Source organism: Danio rerio, chromosome 1 (genome assembly GCF_049306965.1).
Source record: "Danio rerio strain Tuebingen ecotype United States chromosome 1, GRCz12tu, whole genome shotgun sequence".
Taxonomy (NCBI): domain Eukaryota; kingdom Metazoa; phylum Chordata; class Actinopteri; order Cypriniformes; family Danionidae; genus Danio; species Danio rerio.
The window spans coordinates 20,374,083-20,394,794 of NC_133176.1; the positions used below are offsets into that span (position 1 = coordinate 20,374,083).

The 20,712-nt window shown below is 37.1% G+C and overlaps 1 protein-coding gene across 1 annotated transcript in view; it reads left to right on the forward strand.

The window, feature by feature from the left end:
* The first annotated feature begins 44 nt into the window (after positions 1-44).
* The window catches only part of rnf38 (ring finger protein 38), a 70,812-nt gene continuing 50,144 nt past the window's right edge, over positions 45-20,712 (forward strand). Inside the window, exons 1-2 of the mRNA XM_690108.10 lie at positions 45-135; positions 2,174-2,783. Of these exons, the coding sequence (XP_695200.4) occupies positions 2,252-2,783 (532 nt within the window). The 5' untranslated portion in view covers positions 45-135; positions 2,174-2,251. The remainder of the gene's footprint in view (positions 136-2,173; positions 2,784-20,712) is intronic.

Here is a 20,712-nt window from a genome sequence, read left to right on the forward strand (position 1 = left end):
CTGCTTTGTGGAGCTGTGAAATCGCGCTGATGGTCTGTCACATTATTTCTCACTGACACCGTCTGAGCGCAGGAGCACCACGCCAAAAGATCAGCTCAAAAACACTTCATAACACACAGCTCCACTCAGCTCCGGGTGAGTTCCGCTTTTTATTTCATCGCTCATATATAAATGCCTTTGTTTGAGTGGGAGGAGTGGAAAAATAGCCTCTTTTCGCCGTTTTTTTCCACTGATGTAAATATAATTAGGGACTTTACATCGCTTCAGCTCCTGCCGATCGTCACAAAAACACAGTTTATAAAAAAAGAAATGTCTGTCATAAACCTGGGGGACTGATAAGAGACGAGCGGCCTGTTCAGGACATGTAGCCCTGAGGTTTTAAAGGACGACCAGGGCTTTATTTGTGGTAGTTTTGTGAGACTAAAGGCAGATGGTGGACCAAAGCCAGCGCGACGTTCACTGCTAATACAAGCTAATACATCTACATGGTTTACTCTAGGTGTGATTTAAATCAGTTAAACGCATTGTAGAGGAGTAAGCCTGTTTTTATAGAGTATATCTCTGTGTTTAGTGTGTTAGAGGAGTGGTGGACGTATTTTAATTGGTGTATTTGTGTGTTTTTGTGTAGCTGGGAGCTAACGCTAGCGCTTCACGGAAGTGTCTGATAAGCAGCTGCTGCCCATTCTTATGATTATACTTTATTTACTTCATTCAGTATAAACACAACGCACGTGTTGAGTTGTGCTGGGTTGTTTTGAGCGTCGCAGCTAGTTTCGTGTTGTTTTTATCTCTTATTTCTCTTTTGGTATGACTTGGCTGGGCTTGGGAAGTTTGGCGTTTGTAACGTTAAAAACGTTAAAAGTGATTTAAATATAAATGAAGATACAACGAAGAGTCTGACTGACTTTATTTACTGCTGTTTGTAATAGTTTTGTGTGTAATGAACGGGACACGCCTATAAGGAATAAGATTTATTTAAAAGGCTTTCGATAGACCGTCAGTAGATTAGTTTAAATTTCTTGTTTTTCAGTAACGTTATAGGGTCTGTACATTAAACTGTAGTCTTGTATATGTAATTGTACCAGCTTATTAAAACTTTATATATACTTTCTAAGTAAAAAAGTAAAAATTAGATTAAAAAAATTATATAGTCAGACAGACATATTTGTGTGGTAACGTTAATTGTTTAAACAAGAGTGAGAGATGGATTGATAGAACCAACTTAGATGTGTACATGTATGCATGTTGATATGCCCAAATATTTAAAAAAAATGTCTAAGCTCAATACTGCATTATTTCTTTATATATTGTAATCCCATATTTATGCTACCAATCAAAAGTTTTGGGTCAGCAGGATTAAAAAAGAAAGTATTGAGACAGGAAGTGAAGCGGGAGAGAGAGAAAGGGAGAGGGGGATAGGGTTGGGAAATGACCTCGAGCCGGGATTCGAACTCGGGACACCTTGATGCGCTACTCCACCATATGTCTAATCACTAGACTATTGCACGACGAAATTTTAAATGTTTTAAAAACAAACGTATCCTGCTCACCAAGGCTGAGTTTATTTAATCAAAAATACAGTACAAATTGTAAAATTGTGAAATGTTAATGCACTATAAAATAACTGTTAAAAAGTACTTTATAATTTAATTTAATAATTTATAAATGATTTTTCAGCTTCATTACTCCAGTCTTTAGAGACACATGATGGTTCAGTAATCACTCTAAAATTATTTATTAATGCTATTGTTGTTATTATTATGATTTAGTAATAACAACAATATTATTATTGTTATTAATGGTAATAGTAATAAAAGCAATAATGACTGGACTAATAATTTCATTTGAAACTACATACAGTAAGCAATAAATAAATATTTAATAAATGCCGCCTTGATGAACAGAATAGTTTTCTTTAAAAAAGAAAAAAAAAGTGTAAAACAAGTGTAGTTAAAACTGTAAATAAATCAGTAATACTGTGACTTGACAGTGCTTGTAACATTTTTAAAGTAAAGTACTGGTAACCGCAATTTATTTTTAATTAGTCATATATAGTGATAGTTTTTTTTTTATTAAATATTTTAGCAACTCAATATATTTTTAATTATTAGCTAAACTGTGTATTTAAAGAATTTTTTTGACTTGACCTGTGTTTTGTTTTTTTTTCAAACAGTGTTTTAAATCTGTGTTTTCTGGCGTGGAACCGGAGAGGAGGAAGCGAGAGAGGGAGAATCGTATAAGCCGAAAGGAAATGCCAATCGCTACTACTGGTCATTCAGCGTCTCGAGAGCCCCGCGTCTGTTCCCCGGACCCCGTTCCCAAGCGTGCTGATTTATGCGAGGACGCAGGGGCCCAGCCAGCGGAATACGGGGGTTTGGAGGGGGGCCACAGCCTGGGCAGCACTAGACTCTCTGGAGCACTTGAAAGCTCCTCTGCGGCGTCTTTTTCCCCTCCCACTTCCCCTTTCCTCCTCCACCACCACCACCATCATCATCATCATCACCCCCATCCGGTAACTATGGAACCCCCAAGGACTCGATCACGATCGCGGTCTGGATTTTACCATGGTGGATTATCTAACCCGAACGGTAATTCCGGGAGTGGCGGTGGTGCGTTAAGTCCAGCTGGAGGAATAAACCACCATCACCTCCATCACCACCACCAACAACAACAGCAATTTGGAGCTCATGGTCACACGGAAAACCTGCGCCCACCCGGGAGCATGCTTTCCCCAGGTGCCCACAGACACGCAGGGCCTGGAGTGCACAGGAACTCTGGAGCAGGTAAGATCATTTTAAGCAATCTTGGAGATAGAATGTAAGCATGTACTGAGATACTGACTCCATGTTGTTATATAATTGTTTGGAACATGGTCTCATCACAATCTGTAGCCTAGATGTGATTGTATTTGAACAAATCTGGCAGAAAATTCTCCTAGTTGTTAAAATAAAGGTCTTTTTTTTGGCATCTATGGTGCCATGTCGAACCATCTTTGGACTATTCATCATATATATCGATTGATTGTTTTATTTATTTATTTTTTGTCCTCATAGTTCACTGACAGGTTTTGTACAGTTAATTTGCTCACATATTAAAGTGAGAGATTTCTGAATGTAGGGTGCGTTAATTGATTTTAAAATAATTGAAGGACACACTCACTATCTACTATATGATTATTTATTGAACATCAATGCTGAACAACTGAAATTAAAACGCACATTGCATAAAACGCGGCTCACTACGACGCCCACCGTCATCGCTTCTACCAAACTGACCTATCACAAAGCTTGCGCTACACATTGCTGTGACGTGTAGTTACATTTTTTGGAGAGGTACACAGGTATGCAAAGGCTGTGCTGGACCAAACTCGTCCGCTTGGCAGAAGCGTAATATCATAATAATATAATAAGTATAAATCAGTCTTAACAGAGTGGGGTCACGTGAAAGTACTTGAAAAAATTGACCTGGAAAAATCAGATCGATTGTTTGTTCTGAATGTCGTTTTCTATTACTTTTCAAATAATCGCCCAGCCCTAGTACAAAAGTGTGTGTTATGTGTAGTAATGTATGTATTCATATTTTAAAAGGTCAGTTGATTTAATTTAAAATGGATTTTCATTTGAATATTGTAATTAAGGCTGGGCGATTATTGCAAAACAAATCATCACGATAATAATGTTTATTTGATATTTGTATTAAATATTTCTTAACAATATATTTAGGAATAATAGGATTTTTTTTTTTAATTATCTAACAGCTCGTCTATCATTTTACCAAAATTACTAAGGAAAGTAGTTTTGATAGTTAAAAGCAAAAATATTTAAACAAAATATCTTGTGTGCGTCGTGCAAGTTTCCATTGGAAATGACAAACTTGCATTCCAAGCTTACAAGGTGCTTCCAAGGTGCTCGCTAACCAGCTACATTTTAATAAAACTATAGCGTACATACCGAACTTTATGGCAAACTTTTTTTATTCTTGGTGACAATGGTGCTCAGTCAATAAATACTGATACCAATTTTTATCGCCCAGCCCTAATTGTAATATAACAAAGTTGGTCTGATATTATTGATGTGTTATGAATTGCATGCAGTCTATAAGGCAGCTCTGATTTCTTCATTAGCCGAATTGCCCTATTCATACCTGGTATTATGATGCACTTTTGTTGAACCAGTGGACGATGTTAAATATAGGTGTACAGGGCCTGGAATACTCTGAGCTTGTCCACTTTCTACCACTTCCAGACCTAGTTGGAAAAACTCATTTGCTTTCATAGTGTAGACACTCCTGTAGTCAAATGCAGTTTAACAGCCACAAAAGACCACCTACTCTCTGCCTACTGGCATAACTCTTAAACATTAAAGGATGTGCTGTTTTAACTGCACCACCCATATGGGATTTAAACTTTGCCATCTGAAATCACAAGTTTGGTTTGAAGGTGAAAAAAACGTAAAAAGAGTGTTTTTACTAGTTCTGATTTTAGCACAATTCAACAGTTTTTGGTGCAGCTAGATGAAAGCTGCAGTTCTCAAAATTCCTTTCTGCTCTCTTAAGTGACCTTATTTTGTAATATTAGATTCATATACACCCACGAGTGGACCCTCTCTGTAAAGAAATCACGATAGTGGTTAAAAGAAGTGGTCAAACGATAAAAGAAGTGGATTAAAACACCAGGAGTAAACAAATCTCTCATTTAAATACCAGTTGTAAAACAGAGCCTTAAACTTTGTGTGTAAAGAACTCAACAGACCTTCAGTGCTTTTAGCTACCACATTAGCTAAGTTTCCATCCACCTACTTTTATGTGCATTTTGGATATGCGCATAAAAAACGATTGATGGAAATGCTAAAATGCTCAGATTTTGAAAATGCGCATTAACTACGATGGAAACACTTACTGAAACAATTCCAGTATGCGCATTTAATAGTCATGTAATTATGTTATAGGAGTTCATGTGATGATAAAAGTGTGTGTAAATGGATAAACCAGCATGCTGAGCACACTAAAACACCTGAAATGTTGTTTTAGTCAATCTAAACTGCCTTAACTGTTCAGTATTAATGTTATTACATTTATTAATTATGTCCAGATTGTCATGAGTGTCTGAGCTCCGCGTCTCACACCTTCAAACGCCACCTTGCGTTCATTGCATGTTGGCATCGTCTTCTGAGGCGCAAGTCATTTGTTTTAATAAGAAAAAGATTCACGCAGCTTTCAGCAAATTTGGTTTTTACTTTTGATATTTGCCGTCAGTTAATCGAGAAGTGACCATTTTGTTCTCTTTGACTCGTTGGATGGAAACGCTGCTTTATTCACACATATTTTATGCAGTATTCCTGTTTTGCGTATAAATTAAATTCGCATCTTTGAATGGAAACATAGCTAGTGACTATCTGGATGTCAAACCAAACTGCTCTTCTCCTTGTTTATTTATTAATAAATATAATGTATGTGTTCTAATCCCGCCACATAGATTCAAACATTCTTATTGAGTCGCAGCACTTCATCTTAAGCAGCCGATTTGATCTTCTATTGTATTAGATTGTTATGCACATGTACAAGCAGACATGCTAGCGTTCATTCGATTACACAAGCCATGACTTCTCCTTTGTTTTAAATGCTTAATTTTGTTATTCACTAGTCCAAAATAGATCAGAGCCCCCCACCTCACAATACGGGACAATTGTTCCCACTGACTTTTGGATTTAAGTTAATAATTGACCCAATTGCGCTGTCTGTCCAACGGCATCCCAGTGCTTTACGATTTCAGTGTAGCCGAATGGAAATTCCAAAATATAAAGCGCTCAAGCCTCTGGCATCCTTATTTCCTGCCACATGATGGGCTTAATCAGCCAGAGCACTTCCTTTTTGACAGACAACAAGCTGGCGGGACCGAACACACACATGGCCATGTGTTCACTGAGAGTTAATGTAGCCACCGCTCGTATACTGTTACGAGACAGGAGCAGGGCTTTGATGACATAACACGTGCTAAAATAAAAAAATAAAATGCGTGCAGAGTCGGTATGGCTACGCTTGCATGTGCGGAGAGGGTGGACTGTAATATCTCAGGTGCTGCATTTAAGCCCAGGTGTGTTTGCCTACTGGCAGTTGCTTTTGTGGCTAAGCTTCGCTCCACACACACACTTTACTAAAAAGCCCAGACTGGAAATACCTGTCTGATGGAGTGAGCGTCAAGCGACCTGCTTTGCCTGCCTGCTGCCGCCACTTCATAGGTTAGCATTCATGTCTGTGTGTGTGTTAGAGCTTTTTTGTTATGGCCGTTTGTCATTAAGCTAGTCTTGTTCTTTTTCCCCTGTCCCATGATTTGTCCCAATATGCGAATGCACCTCTTTGTGAGCTTGTGGTATTGACTGGATGGATAATCAGAGGTACTTTACCTGAGAGTGTATACGTGATATTGACCAGTGGGATATACAGTAGCCGTGTGTGTGTGTGTGTGTGATATTGACTGAGATCAGATAGGCCGCTTTGATAATGAGAGAAGCTCGGCACACTGAAATCCCCCGAGTTCAACACCATCTGCTCTCAATACAGAAGCGCTCTCTCTCTCTCTGCGCCTCTCTCGCGCTCATTCCTCATCCCTTTATCTCTTTTGTCCACCCGATCCCCCTTTCATTTTCTCACACTGACTTTCCCTGTCCATTTACCCTCTTGCATATTTCATCCTCTCATCAAACTCATATTTAGCCTGTAAATGCACATGTATGCATAGAGGGAGGAACCGTGTTAGACCTCCTGAGGCTTTTTCGGCTGTAGGTGTACGGCATTTTTCTCAAGCTCTGAGCGGAGAGAGGGAGAAGAAAAGGCTATCAGGTCCCATAAAATCAATAGAGAAAAGGATTTCTGGTGGGCTTGTGTGCATGCAGTCCCTTTGCTCCTGAGTGTCTATGTGTGAGCATGTGGACAGTTCAAGATCATTTGAAGGGTGTAGAATCCCCCCTAGGGCCGGTCCAGACTCAGTTCTGCTGACTCTGAACAGAAATGCAAAGAGTATGTTAGAGGTAACCGAATGGATTAAGGATAAAACGCTGCTCTCTCCACCTTTTCCGATCAAAGTTTAATGTGTTCTATTTTCTAATGAAGAAGAGCTGGCACACACAGTTTGCTTTCCACAGAGCTGGAGTGTCTGTCATTCATAAAATTCCATCAGAGCTTCCACCCCTTCTGCATGTGTTGATGAAATAGTTTGGTTATTTAGATTCTGATGTTAGCTGCGCTATTTAAAATGAAGGTTAAGAAAGGGGATTTTTCACTATGCTTTTCCAAAAGATTCTTTCATTAAACCGTTTTTAGGCTGTGAAAAATGAATTTATTTTATTTATTAATTTATTTTTATTGTATCGGGTAGTTTCATTAAGAGACTTAAACATTAATAGTGGAAGTAGGGCTGGGCGATATTGCAAAAAAAATATCACAATAAAATGTTGCATATCATTCGATATCAATAATTATTGAATTTTTTTTAACAATATATTTAGGAATATTAGGATTTTTTTGTTGTTACTTAACCACTTTATTTTAATTTACAAACATTACTAAGGCAAATAGTTCTAATAGTCAAAAAATATTTAAACAAATATCTCATCTCTTTATAATAAAATAAACAAGTGTTAAAGAGACTCTTAATCTTGATAAATGAAATGAAAAGTGTGTGCAATGGTAAAGCGTAAACACTGAACAGTCAAAGCAAACTATAAGCAAACTCTGTCCTGGAGGCCCGGTGTCCTGTAAAGTTTAGTTCCAACCCCAATCAGACACACCTGAAGTAGCTAATCAATCTCTTACAAGGCTTTCTAGAAACATACTTGCAGGTGTGTTGAGGCAAGTTGGAGCTAAAATCTGCAGGACACTGGTCCTCCAGGACCAAGTTTGGACATCCCTGCTTTAAGCTGTGAATAATAATGATTCAATAAACCTCAAACTCTGTCAAAAACACAAATGATGATTATCAAATCTGAGCTTTTCAAGTAATGGAACCAACCATCATTATTCAAATACAAATTGTGAAGTTGAATAACTTGACCGTTTACAATGGCTCACGCTCTCCTGGCGTCTCTCATATCATACCATCAACCATCTTTTTTTCAGAGGATGACAAATGAAAAAAATCATTGCTTCAGCTCCGACACAAGTTTATGGAGAAAAGTTAAAAGCACTGCAGTGTTTGGGTACACTGTGTTTGTTTGAGGTAAATATTACTGAAATGTGTATATTCCATAAAAAGTGTGAAGCAGATTGCAAGAATCATAGGTCACTTTTGGCATTTTGAAAAGTTGAGTTGTTTTTTTTTAACTAGATGAGGCTGGAAATTGTACCTCACAACATGTGCGCGTCACTCCCATTTGTGCGTTGTGCAAGTCGCCACCTCCATTGGGAATGACAAACTAACACCCTAAGCTTTTGGCAATGCTTCCAAGGCACGCTCAGCAGCCACATTTTAATAAAAATATAGTATTCATACCGAATTTTTTTTTTTAATAATCAATATTAACAGTGGTGTTTGATCAATAAATATCAATGCCGATTTTACCGCCCAGTCCTAATTGGAAGAACCTTTTTATAAATTGTTCTTTGCTTAAAGTAGAAAAATGTGTCATGTTTTTTGAGGGACTTAATTACCCCATTTGTAGAAGTTTGGACACAATATCAGTGTTTCAGTAAAAAAAAACACTTTCATTCATTTTCATTTATTTTCATCAGTGTGAATTGACATGCATTTAAAACTGTATCTCTTGTGTGGCATGTTAAAGGAATGACTAGATTTCACTGATTGCATTTCTCCAAACAATAGAAAATGCACCTTTTTATTATGAATAATATTTTAATAATCTAAAGAATTTATTGATCTATTGATTCTTCATGGAACCAATAATGCCATTAAATAAACGTTTATAGAGTAATTCTATTAGCTCTGTTTAACAAGCTATACTATGTTGGTAGTAATGCAGAGTTTTCTGATTAAATCAAATTTTGGTGCAATTATAGAGGTGAGTGTGTGATGATACACCTAATAAATGGTTGTGTTTCAGCCTTTTAATCGAGTTATGATTTGGTCAAAATGGGAGGCACTTGGGTGGGAAAGTGTGATGTGAGGTGATTGTTTTGGGAGTAATAACAGTGTTTGACTCAATTTTTAAAAGCAGGTTGGAAAATGAATTGAGCATAAACTGTAATTGGTATATTAGGGTGTTTTGTTTAGTTGGTTTGCTTGTTTCAAAATAGAGACTTAATGAAACTCGCTGGCTCAGAGTTTGCCATCTCCAACAGTCCACCACTTATCAACATATTTCAGCCTCAAGGCAGTCTCGTTCTGGTGTTTTGGTGCAGAACTGTGTGCAGCTGGTTCATGTAAGCATATTGTTGCACTAAGAAACAAAATGCACAAGCTTCTGAATCCAATGTTTCAATGTAGTGTCAAAACATATTTGCAGTAAATGTGGGGATAAGAAAAAAAGTAGTTTTAGTTGTTAGGACTGGCTTTAGTTGTTATGATGGTTGATGATACATTGTTTTTAGTGTAATTTTATAATTGAAATAGATATTTTATATTGTGTATACTGTGACCTGTAAATAAGCTGGCATGGCTAACTTCGGTTCAGTGTGCGTGATTTAATAGTAAGATCAAGTCAGCAATATAAAGTGAATTTTACCTTTGATTTTAAAGTTTGAATTGCCGACATGAACTTGCAAATGTGATTACATTATAGGGTTGTCACAATACGAATTTAGTACCAATCGATACTGAAATCCTGCTAATATTTGAGCACAGTTGAGCACGTTCTTAAACACCGCTTATTTGCCATTGTGTTCATGTGCTCAACAGAAAGGACTGTGATTGGCTGTGAAGCCAAACTCACCGCAGGTTACTGAGTGTAACCACAGATGCAGGGACACTGGAGCATTTTAAAGCCACTATTCATCGACAGATTGCTCGAATGTCAGTTTGTAGACAAACCAGCTGATCAGTAATTTCTGTTAAGCATCTAAACGCAATGGCAAATTTGCGCTGTTTAAGAATGCGCTCAATAGTGCTGAAATGTTAGCAGGAAATGGAGGTTTTTAAAATCTCGGTACCGAATTCCAGTGTTGTGACAGCCCTAGTACAAAATAAATCGTTGTGCAATATCCCTTAGGAAGTAAAACACTACAGCTTCTTGCAACTAAAAGCCTCCCACACGTACTAATGCCTACCCGGTAACTTGACTGATCTGCATAAAGGAAAATGAATGAAGTTTTGACTTTGATTTTGACTTTGATTTAACTTATTGACCAACGTTAATCTTACAGTCATACTTTATTAAGGATCTGTTCTAATAACTTTATTCAGGGGCTGCTGTGTTACAATAATAAAGAAAATAGTTAGTTAAATCTATGAGCTAAGCATCAGTTGGGGCCTGAAAGTCTGATTTAATTTATTGTGAGAAGCTAACACTTATGGAATAAAAATCTCAAACATGATAAATTTAATAAAAAATATGAAAATAATGACGCTCTTCAATTAAAGTTTATTATAAAGCCCATTCTTTTTGAAATAACTACCTATTTAAATAACAGTATAAACTATATTGTTAGCATGAAATAAAATTACTCTGACCGTGAAATCGAAATTTGGGCATACCACCCACCCCATTAGTTATTTAGTTCTTTTTAAATCTAGATTTTACTTTAGTTTGTCTTAGGGCTGCACAATATATAATATCAGCATGGATATCGCAATGTGCGCATCTGCAATAGTCATATCGCAAGATACTCAATGTTGAGTCTTAATTATAGTTGACCACAAGCTATAGAATTGTAAATTATTATTACGGAATACAAAAAATAGACTTGCTTAGAATTTTTGTCTTGTTTTTTTAGATTTTTTTTAATTGCCCCACTGGCAGATAATTTTGCTTGTTTTAAGGAAAAACTCTAATTTTGACTTTTTTTTCTGAAGTTGAAAACAAATTATTTTTACTTGATCTAAGAATTTTTTGATATTTGGACTAGAAATTAATGTAAGAAAAGCATTTTTTGCATTGTAATTATTAAATTTCTGTACCTTCAGAGAACTGTTAAATAGAGCTATTCAACGATTTTGATTCATATCGCAATTATCACAGAAAAATTAAACATTGCAACATTAGATTTTTACAATATCGAGCAGCCCTAGTTTGTCTCATTATTATTTGTCTTTGCTTTCTTGGTGTGTGTGGTTCGATTGAACTATTGATGTTCTTATTGGTCAACGGAAACTGCCAGTGGGCTTTAAAGTTGCTTTGTTTTAGAGCTAGACATAATCTTCTGGTGTCTCAGCTCATGTGAATTTAAAGGACACTCTTGAGATGGCTGTGCCTTTTTTTCCCAACTTCATGACTCTCATTTAAGGATGACCAAGCTTGCATTAAGAAGGCCCAGCTGGTCCCCTGAGCTAGTGTGTTTGGTTGTTTTGTAAGTCCGTTCTCAGGTTTAACTATGAACAACAGCGTCTATTTTAGTGCACTCAGCTCTATGAGACACTTGGACCCAAATCAGAACCTTGCAGAACTCCACTTAACATGAAGACAACTGTTGCTGCGTGCTCCAAATCAAGCCGGCGTCCCTGAAGCACTCTTCAGTTTTCACCTTGAGTAGGTCTGACTCTCATGCACGCACACACACACACACGCGCACATGCAACGAGCTGTTCAGCAGGCAAGGTGCAGCGCGGGAGATGAGCGCTGGGCTTTGTAGTGTCACTAAGCTGTTTTAATTGGACTACGCTCCTGATCATTATTTAAACCAGTGGCGCAGTTTGAGCATTAGCACAAGCCCTCATCCCTACCTCTCAATAAACCATTCAGAAAGCACGGCCGTTTCCTTTCAGCCCAGGAACAGAGGAACGGGGACGAGTGTTAAAAGGAAGGCTGGAGGTTTTCTCCTCTACTGCACTGACCTGGCATCATCTTCAGAGAGAAGTGAGAGCAGACATACAAAAAAACATCAGAACAGACGCTCAGAAGTGCTTACAGGTGCCAGGTGTGTTGAAAGAGAAAAGGATGAAGGTGGAAAGAGGGAGAGGATGGGCTTGCGGTTGAAATAAATCACATGACTGAATGTTATAAACCCTTTTTAGACTGTAATTTACAATGTTAGCCTTTATATGTGATGCTGTGTTTGAATGTACACACACCGAGAGACCGTGTCCTCACTGCAGCAGTAAGAAGCTTGTTTTTTCATCAATCCTATGAAATATGGGTGTGAATTCAGCTGGAATTTGGCTGGATTTATGCTGAACAGACAGCCAGCTGTCAGAAAGCCAGGCATTTTGTATGCAAGTAAGTGTGTGAGAGCATTTACTTAATTTTTTCGAAGTCTACACTGAGCTGAATGCTTTTTTTTTTAACTGCTCGTAAAAGCTTTTTGGTCAGTTGCATGGAAATGTATTAATGTACCGCCATGACATGGAATTCATGTTTGTTACTGCGATGACGTGTCTGGGGCCGCCTTGCAGAAATGGTTTTTGAAAAGGACATTTTAATGAGAGTTGTGTGCTGACTCCAGGCGGTAAACAGTTTATAGAAAGCATTAAGCTGTAATTAGCACTTCAGGGGATTTAATAAAATAAAATGTATACAACACTTTAGGATTTAATAATTCAATCCAAGTTTATTTTTGTATAATGCTTTTTACAATATTTATTGTTTTAAAGCAGCTTTAGAAAAAGGGAACCTTATTGCATTACAGTCAGATTAAGTTAAAGTTACAATCAAATATAAGTTATTATAGATGTAGTTAACCTGTAATTTTATTGCATATAGGTAGGGCCAAACAGAATCTGTGGTTATTTTTTGCTATTTTAGCACAGAATATTGTAAAAAATCTACGGTTTTGTGCGTAATGATTTTGGATGTATTGCAACTAAAAACGTAATTATTGATATTAATAAAATATATATATATATATATATATATATATATATATATATATATATATATATATATATATATATATATATATATATATATATATATATATATATATTTTTTTTTTTTTTTTACCTAAATGTTTACTATGCAAATCCTGTTTAGACCAATTTATTTGGTAAAGAAATCAATTCTCTCATGTAATGTATCTAACATATACAGTTGAAGTCAGAATTATTAGCCCTTCTGAAGTACTAGCCCCCTGTTTATTTTTTCCCTAATTATTGTTTACGGAGAGATTTTTTTCAACACATTTCTAAACATAATAGTTTTAATAACTCATTTCTAATAATTGATTTATTTTATCTTTGCCATGATGACAGTAAATAATATTTGACTAGATACTTTTCAAGACACTTCTATTTTTCTTAAATTGACATTAAAAGGCTTAACTTGGTTCATTAGGTTAACTAGGCAGGTTTGGGTAATTAGGCAAGTTATTGTATAACGATGGTTTGTTCTGTAGACTATCAGGAAAAATCTAAAGGGGCCAATAATTTTGGCCTTTAATAGTTAAAAAAAAACAAAAAAAAAACCTGCTTTTATTCTAGCCGAAATAAAACAAATAAGACTTTCTTCAGAAGAAAAAATATTATCAGACATACTCTCAAAATTTTCTTGCTCCATTAAACATAATTTGTGAAACATTAATAAAAGAAAAAAAAAATTCAAAGGAGGGCTAATAATTCTGACTTCAACTGTATCTACTAAAAGACATGCAGAGATTACTTTACAAACTGTATTGTAAGTAAATCATATGAACATTAAAAACTGAATAAATATACATTTACACAAGTATATCGATTCAATGATGAGCTGAAAATCTGTAGAACGCTGCAGATTTCTGCGCGCACAGATTCTTTTTGGGCCTATACGTATAGGTGATGTCTATGTGTACATGTGTTGTCCTGGTAGTCCTTGATGGTTGTGATCATCTCCATCTCTTTGTATGAGAAATTAAAAATAATAATAATACTAATTGAAATAAATAAATAAATGTACTTATTAACACAATTTATAGAATGTGGGTTGAATCGTGATGTAAAATGCTGTATTAGAGAATTTGGTTACATTTTGATTTAATTGTTTGTACTTTTGCATAATAATCACAACTAAAATGTTATGCCAGCATAATAGACTACCATTTATCAATATATCTTTTAGTTGATCTATTTCACAAGATAAAATATAATCAAAATATTTTTTTTAACAAATCTGTTACTTTTTACTACATATTTAAATGATTAAAAAAATCATCTCTCTTAAATGTGTTTTGTACATCATTTTAGTAAAAATATTAACAGTAAATATATAAATATAAGGGGACTTTTTGAAGTTTAATTAAATTATTATTATATATAGCCCATGTTAAAATTAATAATATTCACAACAATCACTAAACTGCCAAAAAGGGCTATTTTCAGGGGCTGTAAGAAAAATAAGCACTGTTCATTCATGCAGTATAGTATCCCTGGCTTTAAACGACAACAAGAGTTGAATTTTGTTTTGATCACACGTATAGTGAGGGAAACTGTGGGGTAGGAAAAGCTGAATGACTAAACCTCGTCATCTGTGTACCGATCAGCGCTGTAACACTTTCAAACACACATTTATTGTTACTTTTTTCTGCAAAACTTACTCTCACACTCCATTTTCATAACAAAAGAGTCTGTTTGTTTTGGCTGCTTTTGTCCGTCTCCAGGCAACCTCTCCAGCAGTTCCGTTTTGAGGGCCCTACTCGCCACTTTATTTCTGGATGCGAGTATCGACCGGCAGGCCCTCTGTTAACTGACTGGTCAGCAAGCATATAAGCAGTTAAGCTAGAGATGAAAATCATGAGGTATTCAGCAGTTTCTGGTTTCGACTTAATTCTTCTTTTAATCTAATCATTTGTAATCACTAATCAGCATTTCCTTTGCTGCTTTGAAATTAGTCAGGTGGTTCATTATGGTCAAACATATGGTTTATTCATATAAACCTTAGAACTAATGTGACTACTAATGAGCAATATACATATTTACAGCAGTATGCACTGATTAGCTAATCATAAATTACTAATTTACATAGAGCAGTGCCTAAAAGTAACAAAACAACATCTGATTTAGTTGCATGTAAGAGTTATCATTTATTCACCACTATATTACATATGTGTAAACGCTGAATGATGGAACTTGAAGGCAAAACCTTCCTTGACTTGGGGCGCACTGACACTATGCTATCCGAATCACGCCCAGGCGCATTTCCTGATTCATTTGAGATGTGTGAGTGCTCTAAATTGGGCTCAGGTTGGCCTTGGCCCGGTTGGAAGAGGTGTGCCAGAGTGTGGTTTACTTGGGCTTTGGCACAGTACGCTTATAGTGAGAGTGCAAAGCACGCCTGAGCCCGAAACTGAAGATGCAACGTCACTTTTAGGGGAGTTTTTCCACATGGATTTAATAATCATTTATAATTTTCAATAAACACGAGGAGGGGATGGGGGACAATCGCGGTTCAAGGCAACTGTACCTAATGTGAGTGTGCCCTTATTACGTCTACTGTCCCATTTCCACTGAGCGCTATGGTACTGTTTAATACAAATCCGTAAGGATCTCCCCGGCTTGCGTTTCTGCTGCCAGCAGTACTTTTACTTGGTAGGCGTGAAAAAGTAGTCATTTGTGATCGATTGTAATTCTTTCTCAAAGAAGAAAGCCATATGACTCATTTACATGTTTTTTGGAAGTTTAAATTCATTTTTAAATGTACGCATGGCGAGCGTGATCAAATAAACAGAGGAAGTGATCTCCCTTCACACTTTTCACATGTGTAGATGTGGCATGAACTGCCCTGTAAACATACAGGAGATCCTGGTCTTGCTTTAAGATGAGAAGATGACAAGTTTTGGTTGAGCTTTGTTTCTCCATTTGTTTATTGCTGTGTGTAACTTTATTATTACGGTGTCTTGTTTTGGCTGTGTATTTAAAACTGGTTCTTTCCATTGGCAAAAGGGGACTTTTTTTAACCAATAGCAATAAGCTTAGCTTCTAGCTCCACTCTTTTGAAGCCATCTAGTTGTGCTAACTACCCTTATGAAAGGATCCCAAAAATGTGTTATGATGTGGTTCACTATTTTGGTACTTCTGTTCTGACAGTGGATAAAAATTTAGTGTACTTTACTGTACTCTATTGCCTTTAGACTGATTGGTAAGTGAATGACTTGCAAAGTTTTTGCTATGAAAATCCAAGGCCCGATCTGTACTGATACAGGCCAATCTGCAAAAAGTAAATTCGTTTGGCCTTTCATCGACACAACACCACACTGCACTAAAACAAAATTTTGAACAACAGGTGACAGAGTAGGAAAATCTCAAAACATCACCTGTTTTATAACTGTGTAGATTGAAATGACGCAACTCTCTAGAAACTATGATGTCACCGTACCACCTAACCAGAAGGAAGAACAAATAATGCAAATGATGGCATCTATGATGCATTGCAGAGTTGTGTTTGGGCTGCAGGCGATTCTATGTTTATTAGTACTATTACAACAAAACCTGATAATGATGTGCCAACTAGACCAGTGGTCCTTAACCACCAGGCCACAGACTGTTACCGGTCCATAGATCAGTTGGTACCAGGCAGCACAAGAAATCATTTAATTATTGCTGTATTTAATTATCTGGGTCTGAATGATCTTTTATTTTGAAAAATGACCGTATTCTCTCTTACATCTGGGTCACTTCAGCGCCCAAATTTTACCCACAAGCAGCAAAAGGAGTAAGAAACGGACATCTTTGGAAAGTTTTTTTGCTAAGAGGAAAAGGCCTTGTGAAGGACAAGCGAACTGCCAAGTAATAGATCTGTAACCCATTTGCCAACAAATCAGGTGAATTCACCATGTCTATGCAAGAAGATCAACTGCTGAAGATCGCAAACAATGACAGCCTTTTAGAAGCTGTTCGCATATCGTGTCTTTTCTAGAGTTTGCACAAGTTTGTTATTTTCAAGGGAGGTGCACGGCACCATCAGTGCATCATGACTCGTGTGACAAGAACTGACTGATCAGCTTCAGCTTGTATAGAATATACACATTTTGCTAGACTAATTATCTTAGACAAACCAAGAACTCTCAAACACTGCAGTGCTTTGTAATTCTCTCCATAAATAAACCAAAATAAATTCTATAAAATTGACAAGCGTTGACCAGTCTGTGGTGATAAAGTTGGGACTAAACTAGACAACCAATGGAGATGCATTAACAGTTACATCAGATATGTTCTTAGATAAACGTCTTGTTTATTTCTGTACTCGTCACACATGCTCATTGCATTCTTCTGTGATTTTAGTTTAACCCATGGCTCTGTCTGTATTTGTTTACAGCGCCACATATAAGTGGCAAATGTATTACATCATTTTAACCCACCTTTCCCATTTCCATGTGGATGCAGACATTTCTTGAAACATTACGTGTATGGATGGGAAACTGTTAGAATCTGCTGAAGGATTGCCATGTGGATGTAACTTAAGAAATGGGACATTAATAGGTTTTTTCGAAACCCTTTTTTTTTGTATACATATGATATACATCCTTAATGTAGTCTGTTTATAGTCTATATTCCCAAAAACACGATTTGTTATCAAACTATCTATCAGCATGATGGAGTAGAATTAAACACCTAATTGGAAGACCCACACACAGCATTGTCCAAAGCTGATCAGCTTAACTGGACTTTAGTGAAGTTTGCTAATGATTTACCAACGTTTGCCCTAATGCAGCATAATCCTCTGGTCAGTAAGCAGATGCATATTAACTGCAGATTATTATTTTAACTTTTGCAGTAGCATCAGAAATCTTTGTCTGGCATTAATTTTCTATAAATGTAGTCAAACTCCAACTCGTGATCCATTGTCGTTTGGAAATGGCTGCAAATCAGGACTCTACCCAGTGTTCATCAAAGCAGAATCCACTCGGGAGCAAACAGCATTGCTGTACGGTCCATTCCGGTCATTATGAGAGCCCCATCCTGCATTCTGCTCTTTTGTGTTTGTTGGAGACCAAAGCATAAGTGTGGCTTTCCTCAAACCGCATTGACCTCTCATCTCAGTGTAAATCTCACATCTGACGTCAGTCTTCACCAATCTCATTTTTAGTCCCAGCTCTGTAGAGCCTGTTACTGTAAATGGGACTTGAGCCGACCATAGAGTTACATTTTCTAGATGCAATCTTTGTCCCAGGTTAACCGAGAGGCTCTGGGAAGGGGAACAGATTGGGGCTTATAATACCGGTTTTGTCGCTGTCAGACAAGCTTCAGGCGTCTCTGTGTGCACGTCTGAAGAAGAGAAAGACTGGGAAAAGACAGGCCAAAGCAAAGTGTGTTTGAGTGGCCTTTGGAAGATCTGTTAAGCGGGCGAGAGAGGTAGGATACACATTAAGAGGGAAAGAGAGGGAGTGCATGTGTGTCTTTCTGGCTTCCCTTTCTTTGTGTGCTGGAGAGCTGAGAGGGGTGAGAGGGAAAGCTGAACCAAGCTGAGAAACATTAGCCAAATCTCTCTCTCTCCCTCACGCATGTTCTGTCACACTCTTGAACTCGCTCATTTAAACTCCACTGACTTCCTTTCTCGCTCCCTCTCTCTTGCTCTGTTGGCTCAACTTTTCCAACTCTGACCTTCCTTCCTCTTTTTTTTTTTTTTTTTCAGCTGTTGGGTTTTTAAAAAATTTACTGCTGCTCACCATCTAGCTTTTTATGCTAATAATTATAATGATTGTGCTACTACTACTACTACTACCACTACTACTATTACTACTACTACTAGTACTATTACCACTATTACTACTGGTACTACTACTACTGGTACTAGTACTACTACTACTAATACATTCATTCATTCATTTTCTTGTCGGCTTAGTCCCTTTATTAATCTGGGGTCGCCACAGCGGAATGAACCGCCAACTTATCCAGCAAGTTTTTTACGCAGCGGATGCCCTTCCCTTCCGCAACCCATCTCTGGGAAACATCCACACACACTCATACACTACGGACAATTTAGCCTACCCAATTCACCTGTACCGCATGTCTTTGGACTGTGGGGGAAACTGGAGCACACGGAGGAAACCCACGCGAAGGCAGGGAGAACATGCAAACTCCACACAGAAACGCCAACTGAGCCGAGGTTCGAACCAGCAACCTTCTTGCTGTGAGGCAACAGCACTACCTACTGCGCCACTGCCTCGCCTTTACTACTTCTACATAATAATAATAATAATAATAAACGCTTTGCGATTTTAATTATTGTGATATGAATACAGCTTCACCAGAAGGTTTAAATGGCTCTGATGTTGTCTTGGGAATCTAACAGAGTTTGCTTACAGAAATTGCGATTCTTGTCCAAATATCTAATACTTCCTAGATGAAGTAAAAATATTGTTGTTTTCTTGTTCAGAAATGTTTTTTTTCCTGAATTTTTTAGTTTTAAAGTTTGTAAAAGAAACAACATTCCATGTAAGAAAAGCATTTTTGCAGTGCAAATGTAAAATAACACTACATAGTCTTGATCATATGAATAATTAAATTTAATTAATCTTTGCTACACCTCCAAACAGCATAACTTCTTGAGGCCAAATGTTTTAACCTCCCTTGAAATGTTCACTGGCCCAAAACACACATGCAGATGACACATTTTCATTCATTCTTTAGGGGTTAAACTTTGCAGTCACTTTACAAGTCGCGTGTATTTGGTGGTTCCTGGTCGACTATAATTGAGATTTAACATTGCACATCCTATGATGTGATTATTGCAGATGTGCGCGTTGCAATATCTATGCTGACATGATATATAGTGCAGCCCAAGTAGCTGCCCAAGTAGTAGCTGTAGCAGTAGTACAAGACATTTTAATGCAAATATAACAAAAGCCAATTGACTATTATACACATTATATGCATTAACAAGGAACAATGCATTGCTGTCACTGTTATTTAGCTGTTTGTGTTGTTCTTAAAATTCCTATCAAAGTGCTTTGGCTGAGAAACTTGAGTTAAGCTGGTATTTTCAGGAGAAAATTGGCATTGATCTGTTTTTAACTATTTTTTCAAAATTATTGTTCACCTAATTTGGTGAATGATCGATGCCTGTTTGCTAGTGTATATGGGGGGAAAAAGCTAGAGAGCACCTGTGATTGGTGTGACAGTAAAAGCTAGTGATGGGCTCAGTTCAGAGGGAAGGATGGAGCAGGAATGAGCAAATAAAGCTGATGCTCTCTGAAGCTCAGAGAAAAAAATCAATAGTAGCCAAGAGGGAAGCCTCGGTCCCCTGTATCTCTTTCTATCACTCCCTCTCCATTTTCCCTGGATCTTTTTTCTTCCTAGAACATCAGCCAGGACACCTCTCGCCTGCCCCTTCCCCCACAGTGACACCAGGATCTTCTCTTTCTCCATGATCTGTTTAGAAACCAGGTCTAAAACGACCGTTCTGAAAGCACCAGATGCTAGGCTCTGGCAAATAAATAAACCATGTTGCAAATGCACCAAGTTACTGGCCATCTGCTGATAAAGTTGAATTGACCTCCACAGATGACAGTGACTTGATGATTCAGATTGAAAGATTTATAAAGCATCAAAATGTAAAAAAAAAATTGCAGTGGAAAATTAGTTGTAGTTGGATTTTTGTTTTGTTTTTTTTCAAAATTATGAAATTGCTGTAATAATTTTAAATGAATATTGATGTAATAAACAGGATGTGCTACATCATAAAAAAATGACATTTGCTGTTT